General features: G+C 43.8%; 3 protein-coding genes across 9 annotated transcripts; 1 reads left to right on the forward strand and 2 right to left on the reverse strand.

Annotated features, from left to right (window-relative positions):
* Nucleotides 1-116: 116 nt before the first annotated feature.
* Nucleotides 117-7,729, reverse strand: mfsd11 (major facilitator superfamily domain containing 11). Of its 2 annotated transcripts, none has more exons than XM_048991806.1 (14): nucleotides 7,470-7,729; nucleotides 7,080-7,205; nucleotides 6,562-6,617; nucleotides 6,009-6,116; nucleotides 4,483-4,562; nucleotides 4,289-4,385; nucleotides 4,135-4,193; nucleotides 3,929-4,049; nucleotides 3,433-3,473; nucleotides 3,251-3,316; nucleotides 2,494-2,619; nucleotides 1,927-2,101; nucleotides 1,682-1,817; nucleotides 117-1,389 (listed from the first exon to the last, which is right to left on the reverse strand). In XM_048991806.1, the coding sequence occupies exons 2-14, from the start codon at nucleotides 7,173-7,175 to the stop codon at nucleotides 1,228-1,230; spliced, it is 1,323 nt and encodes a 440-aa protein (XP_048847763.1). In that variant the 5' UTR covers nucleotides 7,176-7,205; nucleotides 7,470-7,729; the 3' UTR covers nucleotides 117-1,227. The 2 variants fall into 2 exon arrangements, with proteins under 2 accessions (XP_048847763.1, XP_048847762.1); XM_048991805.1 differs by having other exon boundaries at nucleotides 3,878-4,049.
* A 238-nt stretch (nucleotides 7,730-7,967) lies between these two features.
* On the forward strand, nucleotides 7,968-11,479 carry LOC125718176 (serine/arginine-rich splicing factor 2-like). 4 transcript variants are annotated; one of them, XR_007384785.1, is made up of 4 exons: nucleotides 7,969-8,524; nucleotides 8,979-9,318; nucleotides 9,960-10,097; nucleotides 10,578-11,479. XR_007384785.1 is itself a non-coding variant. In XM_048991812.1 (3 exons), exons 1-2 carry the CDS (start codon nucleotides 8,169-8,171, stop codon nucleotides 9,313-9,315), a joined length of 663 nt encoding a protein of 220 aa, XP_048847769.1. In that variant the 5' UTR covers nucleotides 7,968-8,168; the 3' UTR covers nucleotides 9,316-9,318; nucleotides 9,960-11,479. The 4 variants fall into 4 exon arrangements, 3 of the variants coding, with proteins under 3 accessions (XP_048847769.1, XP_048847767.1, XP_048847768.1); XM_048991812.1 differs by having other exon boundaries at nucleotides 7,968-8,494; nucleotides 9,960-11,479; XM_048991810.1 differs by having other exon boundaries at nucleotides 9,960-11,479.
* A 121-nt stretch (nucleotides 11,480-11,600) lies between these two features.
* Nucleotides 11,601-13,847, reverse strand: mettl23 (methyltransferase like 23). 3 transcript variants are annotated; one of them, XM_048991809.1, is made up of 6 exons: nucleotides 13,583-13,847; nucleotides 12,984-13,044; nucleotides 12,684-12,788; nucleotides 12,055-12,292; nucleotides 11,872-11,956; nucleotides 11,601-11,770 (listed from the first exon to the last, which is right to left on the reverse strand). In XM_048991809.1, the coding sequence occupies exons 3-6, from the start codon at nucleotides 12,765-12,767 to the stop codon at nucleotides 11,608-11,610; spliced, it is 570 nt and encodes a 189-aa protein (XP_048847766.1). In that variant the 5' UTR covers nucleotides 12,768-12,788; nucleotides 12,984-13,044; nucleotides 13,583-13,847; the 3' UTR covers nucleotides 11,601-11,607. The 3 variants fall into 3 exon arrangements, with proteins under 3 accessions (XP_048847766.1, XP_048847764.1, XP_048847765.1); XM_048991807.1 differs by lacking the exon at nucleotides 12,984-13,044; XM_048991808.1 differs by having other exon boundaries at nucleotides 12,684-13,044; nucleotides 13,583-13,846.
* Between the last annotated feature and the right edge of the window lie 1,670 nt (nucleotides 13,848-15,517).

The raw sequence follows: 15,517 nt of genomic DNA on the forward strand, positions 1-15,517 counted from the left end.
AAAGTTTTTTTTTCCCGATCACTCTGCACAGCAGAGTAACGGACGGGTCTCCTATGTAAACCGGCGAGGAATGTGTCGGCAGTCAGAAAATGCTTAATGGATCATGTAGACGTAAATTATTCACAACATTTTTATTAGTGACTGTATTATCCCTTAAGACGCTCAAATGGACGATGACCCTGGCGTAAAAAAAATAGACGTGCAAAAAAGTACAACACACAATTGTATTACGAGTGGCCTTTGCCGTTTCGTACTTTCGTGGATGAACTTGTATGACGGTTTCAGTAAACAATGTAATAATTCTACACTACACAGACGTCTTCAGCTTTTGCACAGGAATACGCACGAGAATCATGACTTCTCCCATCCCTCTGCGGTCTGGCAGAAGGATTTTTGTGAAAACGCAATTTATAACGAAGCAGGTGAAACCTGCCCCGTGAGTCTGAATTTTCACACTTTGGCACAGAGGCTCTAATCGGGACCTGGACGCCACGTGTACTTCACCCGCAACCAGCGCGTGCTAACAAAATGTACACATTTCGAGCGTTTAATCCCCCCACACCAAAATAAACTCGGAGTAGACGCTTAAAACACAGTTTTCAACAGCCGCCCAAAACCGAACCAGTCGAACTATTCTCCCCTGTACACATGTACTAACAGTTTTTATAGTGTGTATGGTCACTTGCTTACGTTCTTGCTTGATAAGGTCTCAGTTCTTGGACATGCCGTATAATGATTCTCAGACGGAGATGTTCAGCACTGGGAGAGTACCCACTAAATTCCACCAAGCTGACGATGTACCTAAGAATGTTTCACTTGCATTTCAGGTTCTCCCTTTACAGTGTTTTTCTCAAAAAGACAAAAAAATGGACAGATTTGTGATGTCTGCTGGTGTCCAGACAGCCTACATGTACTTAGTCTACTTGAATATATGGTCTTCTGACATTTTCCTGATTGTACTCGATTACAAGTGGAAGCTTCGATTTCCGATGGACTATCAATTTAACCAAATTTAAAAAGAAACACAGCAGGTATCTGCTTCAGTAGTGCAGTCTCACACAGCAGGTTAAACTGAAGACCAGTGCATCCTAAATTCTGTGCGTTTTTGTGTATTTGGTAGGTGCTTAGGATGACATCAAGATGCAAAGCTGGGGGCTTGGAGTGTGTGTGTGTGTGTGTGGGGGGGGGGGGGGGCACACCAAAGTCATCAGGAAACACGTCAGTGCGTCATATGCTGCTGTAGTCGGAGTCCCGGCGCGCGGCCGCCACCACCAGCTCAGCCACGAAGAAGGTGATGGTGCCCAGGAAACCCAGCAAAGCCATGATGAGCAGCTGCCAGTGGAGCAGGAGGTAGTTACTGTAGAAGAAAGCCACAGCTGCAGAGATGGACTGCAGGGGGCGACAGACACACTCGTTATACTCCTCATCGATACAAGGACACAGTGAGGTTTGTTATGCTATAGACCAGTGTTTGCCAATCTTGGTCCCTTGGGGACCAATAGCCGGTCCTTGTTTTTACTCCCTCCCAGCTCCCTGCAAGACAGTCCACATTTTTGCTACTCACCAGGAGCTGGGAGGGAGCAAAAACGTAGACTGTCTAGGGGTCCCCAAGGATCCAACTGGGAAACACTACTACAGACACAAATAAGGACACGGTGGTAGGACCTCCTCGGTATCTTACCTGGATAAATTTGAAGATGGCAAAGGCGGGGGCACTGTTCTCACGGAACACATATCCCACGATGCTCAGCAGCTGGGTGTTGAAGCAGCTGTCACCCAAACCCAGCAGGAAGCTACAGAGGAGCGCCACTGTGACGCTGAGGGAACAGGCACAGCAAGAGCAGGAGTCAGAACAGCAGGGGGACAGATTCCAGGCGCCATGTAGCTCCTTACGTACATGGGCGTAATAGAGGCCTATTTACGTGCCTGGGTGTGATATAGGCCTCCAGGTGAGTCCCGTCCTGCGAGGCGATCGGTGCGTCGTTGGCGATGTTGAGGAAGATCAGGAAGAAGGCCAGGTAGTGTGTCAGCAGGCCGAGCAGCACCACCGAGTTTCTGCCACAGCTGTAGCATTTGTTCAGCATCCCAAATAAGCCCCCACCTGCGAACAAGGAGGAAAAGACTGTGACTCAGATGGGGTGGGGTTGCCCCTTATCCTCCCCTCCACTCCCGGGGGGACAATCAGGCAGCAGATCAGGGGGAAATCCTTCCTGTTTCAAATGACATGGGATCTGTGATCTTTGGCTCTTCTTCTGCACGTAACTAAACTGAGTGACCTCCTTATGCACTCAGGAGACTTAGGTGCACACGACCCCCTCAGTTGGACCAGCTGGGGACAGTCTGTGTAACCTGCAGGATTCCAGTTCTTGAGAATCAGGGTTAGGGTTAGGGCTGGGCCCTGCTGTATCGAGTGATTTTTCGATTCAAGTTAAAAAGCACAATAATCATAGGAATTCATCGCCGACAGACACTGATACACACGGCTTTACGCACCCAGAATCTCCCCCAAACCGATGCAAATCCCAGAGAGGCCGATTAAGCCCTTGGCGTCGTCCCCGAAGCGCGTCATCGCCCCAATGCAGGTTCCATACACCCCGCTGTAAAAGGTCAGTTCCAAGCCTGCAGGGAGGCGGGGCAGACAGCGACTGAGTTCACCTCAGAGTCACACCTCACTGGGAATCATTACACAGCACCACTCAGAAGTCTGGACACATCTGCTTTTAAGGCATTTGTCTCTCTTTTAGCTGTTTTATTCACCTGATGGTAAAAGGACTCAAGGCAAGGAAGAAATACTCATCAGGAACTGCAATGACCAAGTGAAATGTTCAAATTTTAGAGTCTTCCAATTAACCCCTCTTTGCTTCGATGACAGAATTCCGGACTCTTGGCTTTTTATCAGCCAGCTTCCAGATGTAGCCACCTGCTTCTGCAACAGTCCTGAAGGAGTTTCCACAAGTTCTAAGCACAAGTTGTCTACCTTACTCTTAGATCAAAGTCATCTCAAACCAGCTCTGTACAGTTAAGTGGAGAGGAGAGGGTGATTGTTGAGGCCAGGTCATCTCGCGCAGCACCCCATCTCTCCCCTGGTTCACAAGATAATACAGTATTTACTTAACCTCGAGGTCTGCTTATCTTGTTAAAAAAAAAAAAAAAAAAGATTTTCAGCATGTGTGTCCAGACTTTTGACTGACATTGAACCCATGTAATTCTGCTCCATCTGCCAGACACGAACTCGCTGAGATGCTCCTACCCGTGTAGGCTATGGAAGTGCCCAGCAACATCATCTCCTTGGTGATGGACAGCTGGACAGCCTTCTCTGTAAGCAGAGAGCAGGGGATGAGAGCTGGCTGCGCTGAGGGAGCACAGTCGCGTTGCATTTAAGGGGCTGAAGGTCATGGGAGGAACCAGGAGGAGACACGGCCTGAGACTTACTGAAGGCGTTCCACGCCTGAGAGCAGCGTCCTTCAGCAGGTCTGCGACAGAAAAAGAACTCGATAAGCCATCAGATCTTTCATACCCTCCGCTGCAAAACATAGCGAGAGAATAACGCCCAACTATGGATGCTCCCCGTTTAACGAAGGATGGTTTGACTTATGATGTTTCAAATTAACGAAGGCATGAGAGCAATGCACATGTAGTGGTCATCATACTTAAAATCTTGATCCGTTCCTGGGCTAACGATATGTCGTACGATGGTCGCATCCACCAGCCACGCTTCCAGACTCCACAGCGATCAGGATCGTAACCATCTCAGTGTTTAGCGACATATCGTATTTAGTTACAGAAACTGTTTACTTAGTCACTGACAAGAAGCGCATGTACATTATATGGAGGTTTTTGCAAAGATCACCACCGCGTGTTTGCATTCGTGACTAACGTGACGGTCAAGGAGCCCTCAGGGGGGTCCGCTGGCAGGAGGGGGTCGCACGTGTCAGAGCCGCCCTCTGTGGTCGTGGCCTCAGTGTCTGGCCGCTGGATGAGGAAGAAGAGGAAGGTGCCAACCAGGCCGATGACGGTGAGCGAGATGAACACGGTCTGACGGTCCTTATCTGAGGCAGAGTGTTGACATCCTCCCTTAGTTACGCACTAATTAGAGTTTATAAGATAATAAACAGTAAAACAAGCATGAAATACCTGAAATTGTTGTTTTCCCATGCCAGGCTAAATATATGTAGAGGTTTCCAAATAATAAACTGTGAGGGGAAAAAAAAAAAAAAGATTAGTCCTGCACGTGTTGCTATGGTTACCAAGAAAACAGCAGCATCCGCCCTGTTATCCCATCATGCACCTGAACTGCAGCAACGCCCAGAAGATTCCACTGTTTCTGCCGATGGTGGAGTCCGTTGAGTTGATGGCGAGCAGGTTGCCCTGCGCCGTCCACAAAACTGAGAGGCAAGGGAGGTGGGAGGGAGATTAAGATCATCACTGTCCCTGCAGGTACCATTATCACGTCTGTCGTCTGAGAATCTGGCAGAGTTGTACCTGCAGCTGCTATCCCGACCACCACAGAAGCCGTGTAGAAGGACCAGGTCAAAGGATGGATGAACACAGCAATGTAACCGCTGGAAGGAAGTAAACGCACAGCTGTCACACACTAAAAGAACCAAAATAAGCACTGAGTCTATATCCACACAAAGTAGGATGAATCAGACACATGGAAAGAATACATTATTCATTGGTTATTTACAGAGATGGAAAGTTCAGGTCCAGAAAGTAAAGATCCAGACCAAGGTTTTATTTCAACCAGCTGAGTCTCTGTGACTGTGACTCTATATGTTCAACTGCTTGGTTGAAACAAAATCTTGGTCTGGATTTTTATTTTCTGGACCTGAACTACCCACCAGGTTTTTCCCAACCCGGTCATTGGGGAACCTCTGACTGTTCACGTTTTTGCTCCCTCCCAGCCAATCAGGAACAGCGAATACCTGGTACAGGTGCTGGGAGGGAGCTAAAACGTGGACTGTCTTACTGTATGCCTGCATTTACTCTGGGCAATAAAAAAATTATTGTCTCAGGAGACAAGAATGGAGGGGGGGCAGGCCAACATCCTAGCAGTGAAGGGGAGTCAGGGCACCATGACTGGTAGGATGGACTTGTTTCACCTGTTCGTTCCACAGGCATTTCCGGAATTTGCCATGCTCTGCTTCTTTTTCCCCTAGTACCTCCAGACTAGAGGCCTTTTTATCTAAGACTCAAATATAAGAGCATCAAATTGCTTACAAGTGTATCACTTATCTGCTCCCCCCAGGGCAAAAAAAAAAAAAACAGCAGATGTTTTCACATTAGAGTTTCAAACTGCCTCAGTAGCCTGTCAACAAAGCCTGACCACCAAGCGCTTTCTGACAAAGGCACGTAGATGTAGAGGGCAAGTCAGACGGGTTCATCTTTGACATATCGATGCTCGAAAACACCCAATGCAGGTTTAGTGCATCCGGTACTGAAGCTGCATGCGTAAAATGATTAGCGGTATCCCGAGAGAAACGCACTGAGCTCCATCGGGGGCCGCATGGAGAGAGGCAGTACAGGCCCTTTCTGAAATAAGCAAGCGTAGCGTTGATATGCAGGGAAAACGCCAACAAAGAGACTCAACAAACAAAACAAAAAAATCTAAAATGGGGACCTACATCAGTCCATCTTCCAAGCTCCTATCCTGGTCAGAGTTATTGGAGGGAAAGTAAGGTCCAAATCACCTACAGTACAGGGAAGGGTTATGATCTGTGTGCGTGGTATGTGTGTGACTGGGAGAACGTGAAAGCGGAGGTGGGAGGCAACAGGACCACCCACTGAGCCCCCTTGGACATCTACATGCTAAAAAAGAAAACAAAATCCTGGATGTTTTAATGCTGGAAAATTATATGCAGTCTGGTAGTCAATCCTTTCTGATTAGCATATTACTCATTTTGCCTCTGCCACGTCCATACAGAGTTACTGCTTTGTCCAGATTGTTTTACTGGTTTGCTATTGGTTGGGCCATCATTCATTAATACACAGGCTGAGTATCTTTATACCTGTACAAGAGTCCACTGACGAACATGGACAGCTGTGGTCCTATGACAGCTACCACAGAAGGCGCCATCAGGTTGGACGCAGAGAAGACCCCATAAATAATGGCCATGCTGTCGAGAGAAAAAGAAAAAGTCGAAATCTGGCCAATATCAGGCATGGATTCCCAGGCAGAGACCAAATCACTTCAGTTTCATATCTGCAATCCTAAATGCAGCCCATTTGTTCCCACTAGGTGAAAAGTCGAACAAAGAGAATAATCACAGAAAACATTTCACCAAAAGGAAGTGAAGACCAGCCCTCATAGCATCTGTACAGGGCTACTAGCTAAATGCTCAAGTGTACCCAACTGAAAAATCATTACAAGAACCCATGCATCAGCCTAAAAATGCATGTTTGACAATCATATTGCATGTCAGAGATGCAGTAGAATTTCAGAACCTTGGTAATACTCTTCGTTATCTTCTCCATGTTATAAAAGAAGACTCACGCTTATCAAGATGAGATCAAAGTCCTACATATTATGCATGACATCCAAAAGTATATCATTAAATTTACCTTGTATATCCACTCCCATGGAACTCAGTGTTGTTGAAATTCTTTATCACTGTTTGCTGAAAACAAAGCAAATATACAGTAAATTAAATTTGAATATGTGTAAAAATTTGCTAAGGTACCGGAATTCTTGTCCCCTCTTACTCTATGTGGAGCATGGCTATCATAGTTCAATAAATTTGGTGAAGAGCAACTGACATCACAGACACTGTGGCACTAATTAATTTCTTGGAAATTGTGACGGCAATGATATCCATTATCAGTGTACAACTACCAGCTTGTACCCTAGAGTTTGCTCCAATAAGATACGTAATACTTGTGAGAAAATACTACAAATGAAGGTAAATAATTTGGAATATAATTATTATTTCTGTTAATATCCATGTAGTAATGGCTGACGAATATCAATGTCATTCAAAACAACCTTGTTTTGGGCACAGATGTCTGCACATACAGATATACCCTCCTGCAATGCATCTTTCACCATTCATAGTTAACTAGAAAGATTATGTTCTTCTTACCTCTATATTGCCGCAGGTTTGAAAAGCGGTAAAAATAAACATAAACCCGAAACCAAGAATAATAATATTCATAAGATTCTTCCCCGCTGGAGTCATGTTTGAGTTTTCTTGACGTTTATCGAACTGCTGCATTTGCAATTGTTCCAGAAAGACCCACGAACAAAAAGAAAAGAAAAACATGTCACTAAGACAATTTCGGTATTTTAAAACATACAATCACCACAACAATATGTATCACAGATAATTTCAACTGGACTTTTAAATAATCTGCCTGGAAAAAACTGTCGAGGAAAAAAAGATCAACTCTATCACGATCACTACGTTGTCCTAAATTTTCTTAATCAATTTCGACGTAATTATATCATTTACAGTTTAATAGAAACAGCTTACCAAGTCAGGTGGTATGGGCGCGGTTGCTGTCTTTGGGTCAATTTCTAGTTACAGAGTAAAGTTACCATCTCTCAAAATGACCGTCCCGCTCTAGAAAATGAGTAACTACAAAGACAGTCAGATGACACATACGGAACTAAAACATTGCTTTTTCCGTCTGGCATTGAAACAATCTTAACTAGCAAGACATTCACTGAAATTCCGCATGTATGACTGTAATTGTGCCTTTGAGTATCATGTGATAGTCAGCTGACAAAGATCGCCGGAGGAAGCCGCAAGGTCTGTCGGGAATCGAAGTTTTTATTTTGGAAAAGTGACGGTTACCTGAAAGAAAAGTTTATCTTCCGGGTCAACACAATTCTTAAGGTATACAAACAATTTAGATTTTAATTTCTTTGCAGAAGTAAAATCAGTCTTCATAAATAATATTGTTTACATAATCTTATGTCTTTTATTTTTTCTGTTTAAACGTTGCACACCCATACGCCGTATAAATAGGAAGCCAGGAAATGCTTAGGCGCCATTTTATGTGAACGAGCGTTAGATGGGGGGCTCAGCTGCGTGTTTCATGGAAAAGAGCGAGTTTAATAGCTTGAGTTGATAATTGGGTTCTTTGTTTAAAAGTTAGAATCGTACGTCGAAAGTTGTAATAATAAATTAGGCTTCAGTTTGAAAACAGATCATCTTTATTAAAGGAAAATGAGTTACGGCAGGCCTCCGCCAGACGTGGAGGGCATGACGTCTCTGAAGGTGGACAATCTGACGTACCGAACCTCTCCGGAGACCCTGCGCCGCGTTTTTGAGAAGTATGGTCGGGTAGGGGATGTCTATATTCCCCGGGACCGCTACACGAAGGAGAGCAGGGGATTCGCGTTCGTGCGGTTTCACGACAAGCGGGACGCCGAGGACGCGATCGACGCCATGGACGGGGCGATCCTGGACGGCCGGGAGCTGCGGGTCCAAATGGCCCGCTACGGACGGCCACCAGATTCTCACTACGGACATCGAGGAGGACCTCCCCGCAGGTACGGGGCATATGGTAGAAGGAGCAGAAGGTAAGACTGGCTGGCTGCTTTCTGATGGAGGATCTGCCTGGCGGGATAAGTTTTAAAACTGCATCCACATAAATATATCTTAACCATTGTGTTGGTTATAACATTTGAATGCACAAACGTACCAAATAGCCAACATAAGTAATATGTTGTGTTTGGACCTTGAGTCTGCAAAAAAATAATATAAAATATAAAAGTATGCAAAATGAATGAGCAGTTGGTGTTACAGAAGTTAAAAGTCCTAACTCCCTCCTGTTGTAAAGTTCACGCATAATTAATTATGCCCCACTGATAATGCTGATTAGTAATTTTACTCCATTTTAAATGTGGACAAGCGGTGGCACTTCAATATAAATGTACTCGTCCCGTTAACATGGGGATGAATGTATATGCTTGACTTGGTGTGTGTGACCGTCTCGGCACAGTTGACCAGGAGCCATTTTACGATGTCTTGCAGCCCGAGACGCCGAAGACGCAGCCGCTCCCGGAGCCGGAGTCGCTCCCGTTCCCGCAGCCGCTCGCGCTACAGCCGCTCCAAATCGCGCTCCTATTCGCGCTCTCGTTCTCGCTCCAAGACTCACTCCAAGTCTCGCTCCAAGTCCCGCACGTCTCGCAGAAGCAAGTCCAGATCTCCGTCCAGGTCGCGCTCTAGATCTCGATCCAAATCGAGGTCCAAATCAAAATCGAAATCCCACTCCAGGAGTCGCTCGCCGACATCTAAAAGGGTCTCCAAATCCAGATCACGATCTAAGAGCATGCTGAAGTCTCCTGAGAAGAACGGTGCCGTGTCATGAACGGTAAGCCTTAGACATAGACCTGAGATCTATGCTTTTTTTTTTGCAAGGACTGAGGTGTCTGTAGAGGGTGCATGAATACAGCAGATCCTAACTCTGTGCTGCACAAAATACTTGTAACCTGGCCCAGCACTATCCTATGATGGTTAAACATGTGCTGCTTTCAAAGGCACAAAAGTGTAATCTGACATTAAAATCGTATGATTGCAGGCTTTGAAATGTTTTTCTGTAGCTTGTTTTTGTACAGCTAGGGAGAAGTGTAACACGTTTTTCTTGCAATATATTTTTTAAAATTCCCATTATATTAAAGTAGGAAGCATTCTTGTGCAGTGTTTCCCAACTCGATTCTTGGGGATCCACAGATGGCCCACGTTTTTGCTCCCTGCCAGCAGTCCATATTTTTGCTTCCACCCAGGAGCTGAGAGGGAGAAAAAAAAAGTGGGCTGCCTGTGGGTCTCTGTGGACTGGATTGGGAAACGCAGTACTAATATTGTTTAGGCCTGGTGTTTTTGTCAGTCACCCACGTTTGGGCAGGTGTTGGGATAGGTGCACATGGATGCAAAAGTGAATCTTTTTGCATTTTTTTTTTTTAACTTATTTTGGACTTAATGTTCACCCAAAAATGTGGAATTCTCTCCTCCAAGCTGCTGCTTCCTGTTTGCAAAAGAGGAGTTTGGGGCAGTTTGTGCAGTTAGATGGGGTGTGATCCGGCCCAGTCCTCCGGCTGCTGCTGGTGGTTGCTAAGGAGCAGGTGGTTCTGTCAGTATTGGGGTGGTGCTGAGGTAGGTTTGCAGGACAATGGATGGAAGCCTCGCATTGTCCTCCTGGTCATCGATCTGGGCCGCTGGGAGGCAAAGGTTAAATGGGAAAAAAAAGAGAACTTGGCCCCTTTTTTGTGGAGGGGCGGAGGAGTGGGGTTGGAAGAAACCCCCTTGGGATGAGTGGAATGTTCTTGCACATAATACTATTAGATCCCTCATTCAAACATTTTCCATTCATCCGACACAAATGATAAGCCTTCATATGTGTAAGATTTAAGTAAACGCCTCATTTGGCGGTATGGAAACAAAACACATCCCTTCAACAAACCCTTGACGATTGTTTTCAGTAATCTCCCACACACGCTTGGAGGGTTCTGACTCCTTGCTGTTTTGCATAGTAACACTTGTCACAAAAAAATCATGACGTGACTACAGGTAATAGTTTGCTTAAATGAACGATGTTGATGATGTCTGTCTTATTCAGACCTGCTTCTTCTCTAGCTTTTTCAGGCTGAAAGGACCAAGGACCTCCCATTGGAAGTAAAGACCTAAGACTGAGGACTTCCACCCCACAAAATGTGACTTAAGGTTAAGATTGGATCTTGGTCTGAAGATTCCCCTCGTTTGTTTCAGTTTATACCTGAAGGCTTTATTAGTACTAAACGGTTTGATTCATTTTAATTCGTTAAACATGTTGAATAGCAGATGCTAATGAGTTACTGGAGCTAAATGGAAACAACTAATAATGGAGAGGGCGCAAAGGAATTCCATAGACATTGTAATTCAATTTTTTTTTTAATGTTTTTGGTCATGAAGAAATGGATTACCTTCTACAAATGCAACTTTAGTTATCTGTTTTCTAGTTAGCCCTCTCAAGTCTAAAAACATTCAGTTCTTAGTTCAAGATGTACTGAAACTTCGAATTAACTACTTAAATGCAACCAGTGCTATGTGGAGATTTTTTTTTAAATATCCTTGCAGCTATCTGCTGTAGATTTATCGTTTTACTTTACTGATTTCTAATCTTGTATGTTTGTGCACTAGGCGCAGTCGTGTAGCTGTTGAGTTGCTGATTAGCTGTTGAGGTGCCGTGTGGCTGCGCAGGCTGCTTGGCCGTGTCTGGTTGTCTCCAGATTTACTATCGTGGTTACCATGGCAGCAGAATCATGGCTGCTGTGGGTCACTGGTAAATGCACATTTTCTTTCTGGTACCTTGAAACATTTTTCAATAAACTTAGTGGACAATTAGCGAGTTGCTTGGGGATTCCTCGTCTGTGTGCTCTGCTTGGTTAAACGGAAATTATCCACTTGCTGGATCCGTATGGTGCGTTCTTTTAACTTCCAAGAAATTCTGTATTTTCCATAAAATGTTTACGCCAATAAATGTTTGTCTAAATTTTGAACCAATGAATCCAGACTCCTCAACAGACCAATTGAGTTTGCTCCTGAGCCTTTCAGTTCAAATTGAAATAAAATTGTGTAGAATGCTATTACAGAATTTCCCAAAAACATGCCTCAAACAACTGCTTCGTCACTCTTTCTCCTTTAATTGTATAATCAGCATCTGTATCGTGTGGCTTCCAGGGAGTGTTGAGCCAGCTAGATGTTCTTTGTCGGCATGGAAACCATCTAAAGGGACTTCCGTGCATGTCAGGTTCCATTTGTGCAGCAGAGCTTCTATTGACCAATCAGCACTGAAAACAAAGTGAAAGTTAGATTAACACCAAATTCTTTTTTAGGGGGTGGGGGGGGGGGGTTCCACTAATCTCATATTAAGCCTTTGTTTAACACCTACCTTCTCTCTTGGTAAGTTGTCCAAAATTGGGCTTGAGCATTTCTCCTTAAGAGGAAGGAGACGGTGACTAACACACTCTCGAAGTCTGACAAATGTTGAGCGAAAAATGGGCAGATTAGAATTGAGCACAGTGCGAGTGTTAAAGCAGTCCCTCAACCAAGACCCTTTAAAAGGTGCACTGACCTTCAGGCTCGTAAAATACATCTGATCCTAATATGACGTCCACAGAAGGTAGCAGCAGCAGGTCAGGGGCCACCTGTCCCCAGGCGATTCCCACAACGGGCACAGTGTGCATCTGGTTTGATTTGCAGGTACGCCGGCAGTTTTCCAAGCAGTGTGGCAGCTTGTCGCTGTCTGAAAGAACTACGTTTGCCCCACACTTTGCGGCCACTGCGCCGGGCAAACTCACTCCTGCACCGAGCTGAAATGAGTGCATTCAGTTGCATTCAGTTCCAGAGTACTGAATGGTTAATTCCACACACAGGTCTTTTCGTCACAGTCATAACTGTTGATAAAATAATTTCTAGCTTGTAAAGATGAATTTTGAGTCTTTGTCTATATTGAACCCAACAGGTTACATGAAAAGATATGCAAACTGACACTGATCGTTAATTTGTCCAGGCTCTGAGGCATTCTCTTTGTCAGTCTCATTCTTAATGCTGAAGTCGCCCCAATAAAGCTTTCATCAGAGCGTGCTGATTTGTCCTGCATAAGTTTTGTACAAAACTCTAAATCTGAGCAGGAAGAAAATGAGGCTAGAAAACGGTGACACACGCAGTATTTCATGCTTTGCATATCTGCTTGACACTAACCTCCAGAACATTCTTCCCCTGTATTTTCTCTTTTTGCATCCACACGTACTGAGCTAGGACCACTGCGCATGGCCACACATACATCCCATAGTCCGGATCAAGAACCTGCAACACAGGTCTGATTATACATGGAAATCATGATTCTCCACTGTTTCAGTATGTACAACTGAAATATTTGTTCACTTATGACACATGCTCAGTATATACAGAGTTGCCGACTTTGGTCAGCTGGCCGGAGTGAGATTTTAAATTTGATACAAGTCTGCACTCGCGTTTACATATATCTAACAGTTTTATTACCTTGGAAATAATCTCTTGTTTGTAAACTGCCCCAACCCTTTTGATGTAGCTAATTGTACGTCTATAGTGGAATAATACAGATTTGCCGTAAGATTTCTTGCGTGATCGTGAGTCTGAACGCGTGACTATTACGCCAGATACGGGAGAATTGGCATCTATTTGCAAATATACCACATAAAGATTTTATAAATCATTTTATACTTGACGTCACTAACTAATTCAGACGTCTATACAGTATTACACCACTGGGTGGCGAAAGAGAGGGTACCTTGCCTGTGAGTGGCATAATGTCTGACACTCGGGAATGAACTGAAACTAACGAACTGAAGAAAACATTACAGTGAAGAAAATCAATTGTTTCATTTAAAAGAGTCGTTCAAACACACATAGGTCATGACCGGAAAGTTTAACCATCACCAGCAGACCGCGATTCATTGTTTCTAAGGCTATATCTATATCCTTATATCTATATCGTTTCGTGAGAGCAGTGCTGTTTTTTGCCGGATAAAATATACAATCATTATATATGCGGCTAGGTACGTGCACTATGGAAAGCCTTGCTTTATAATTTTACTTTATAAAGGTAAGTTTAAAAGAACCTCGGGGACTGAAACTGTCAGGGAACGCAACCCATCTTCATGCTCCTCTTCAAACCTAAACGTCTTCAGAACAATACCGGACTCATCCGCTTCGTTCATAGCCATAAATATACAAATTTGTGATATAAAATATTTTTACGCGCAAGGAACAAAACAGTCCTGTTAAGATTCTTCTTTCACTGACTAAAACTGCTTTTCCAGCAGGCCACTACTAATATGCACCGCCATTACTGCGATGAGAAACCGTGACGTCATCAGTTACGCGGCATTTCCGATGCGAAGAGATTTGGCACGATGCCACAAACAGTCATCTGTTCTTTGGGAAGGCAAATACTTGTAATCTTTATTTAATCCATTAATTATATTATATTAAGTGTTTGAAAATCACCAAACTGAAATGCATAGTTTACCTTTTATTGTCTCATATGGTTATGTACACTAACCACCGGTACAACCAAAATATTAATTACGTAGCTGTTCCACTTCTGATGCTAGTTTGATTTTAAGTCAGTTTTCTTCTGTTGTTCTTTTGTGTTTGTTTGGCCAACCATAATGGGCGGAGTTTGGGGGGGGATGAGTTGAAATTACAATTTGTAGGTTACATCAGAATTGCTCTATGGTCTATGCTACCGCTTTGCACATTTGCTTAAAGTTAGGTGTTTGATGGTACCTTTAGGCAAAATAATGGGTAATGTGCATCAGATACGTGCCCCCCTCTCCCCCAAGTGCAAATATCATAAACATTTAATTGGTTGTGCTAGGGACACTCGCACTGAAGTGCAACACAAATTAACAAAACAAAAAAAAAACAACTGAGGAAGTCACGAAGCAGGATTTCTGCTTAGTCGGATAGGTTGGCGAATTTCCTGGAACAGGCCCCAGACCACGCATTACAACATTAACTAAAACCAGAAAAGGTAGGTACTCTCATGACCTCGGCACTGATTCGACGTTGAGTATATTTATCATAAACAAGGACTCTGTAACTGAAATCTAACGGTAGTAAAATAATGTTACAACGAATTGTCAGTGGTGAACAAATTAGTCAACTTTCATACAGACACGGATACCACCTCAAAATGTTACTCAAAAAGTCAACTATTATAATACGACTCAAGTAAACGTTGAGAAATATCTGGTTTAAAAGTAGTTAAGTATCGCAATCAAATAAGTAATACGCATTCAAGACTGAATATAGCATTCAAGTTTGACTACAGCATTGTGTCAGGTTGGCTAACTTTGGTCAGATGGCTGGAGTGAGATTCTCAATTCGAGACAAGCCTGCACACTCATTTACATGTATTAACAGTTTTATTACCTTGTAAATAGTCTGTAAATCCCGTTACGCTTTTGGTGTAGGCAATTTTAGGTTTATAATGCAATAATACAGATTTGTCGTAAGATTTTTTGCGAGAGCGTCCGACGCGTGACAGTCGGCAACCCATTTGTGGCTGATTTCAAAAAAGAGAAGATGCCATAATAGATGCTATTAGTGGTAATTATTACTTGAGTTGTCGCACAGCTGAGTAAGTAACCGGTCCTGTGTCCAAAATCTTACACTCATAAGAAAGATCCATTTCTGATGTTCTGAGTCGGTTTTTTGACCTTTTCAAATGGGAACATAATCGCAATGTTACAGATCGATACGGTTGAGTTTATGAGGACGCCTAGTGGAACTTGAGAAGAAACTATACAGCGCGTCATGCTTGGTTGCATACTGTATATTCTCTCCTGCAGAGAAGGTCGAGCTTTGGGAAGTGATGAGAGATCACCTGAGACATAGTGGGAACACCTCACTTTTACCCTTAGTCAGATTTCCTCGATTGTCAAAGCCGATCACCAGAATTTAAAGAGGGTGGAAAACGAATTGAAACGGTGGTTCAAATGTCATAAATACAAATTTATTAGGTGTTGCAACATTGTCTTTCACATTGT

This window comes from Brienomyrus brachyistius, chromosome 22 (assembly GCF_023856365.1).
Source record: "Brienomyrus brachyistius isolate T26 chromosome 22, BBRACH_0.4, whole genome shotgun sequence".
NCBI lineage: Eukaryota > Metazoa > Chordata > Actinopteri > Osteoglossiformes > Mormyridae > Brienomyrus > Brienomyrus brachyistius.

Coding starts and splice junctions, on each gene's coding strand:
- mfsd11 (XM_048991805.1), bottom strand. CDS start 7,175: ATGACTCCAGCGGGGAAGAATCTTATGAATATTATTATTCTTGGTTTC. Junction 6,618..7,079: donor AAACCTGCGGCAATATAGAG/GTAAGAAGAACA, acceptor CTTTGTTTTCAG/CAAACAGTGATAAAGAATTT. Junction 4,050..4,134: donor TGGGAAAACAACAATTTCAG/GTATTTCATGCT, acceptor ACTCTGCCTCAG/ATAAGGACCGTCAGACCGTG.
- LOC125718176 (XM_048991810.1), top strand. CDS start 8,169: ATGAGTTACGGCAGGCCTCCGCCAGACGTGGAGGGCATGACGTCTCTG. Junction 8,525..8,978: donor TATGGTAGAAGGAGCAGAAG/GTAAGACTGGCT, acceptor GATGTCTTGCAG/CCCGAGACGCCGAAGACGCA.
- mettl23 (XM_048991807.1), bottom strand. CDS start 13,687: ATGGCTATGAACGAAGCGGATGAGTCCGGTATTGTTCTGAAGACGTTT. Junction 11,957..12,054: donor TGTATTTTACGAGCCTGAAG/GTCAGTGCACCT, acceptor AACATTTGTCAG/ACTTCGAGAGTGTGTTAGTC. Junction 11,771..11,871: donor ACAACTTACCAAGAGAGAAG/GTAGGTGTTAAA, acceptor CTTTGTTTTCAG/TGCTGATTGGTCAATAGAAG.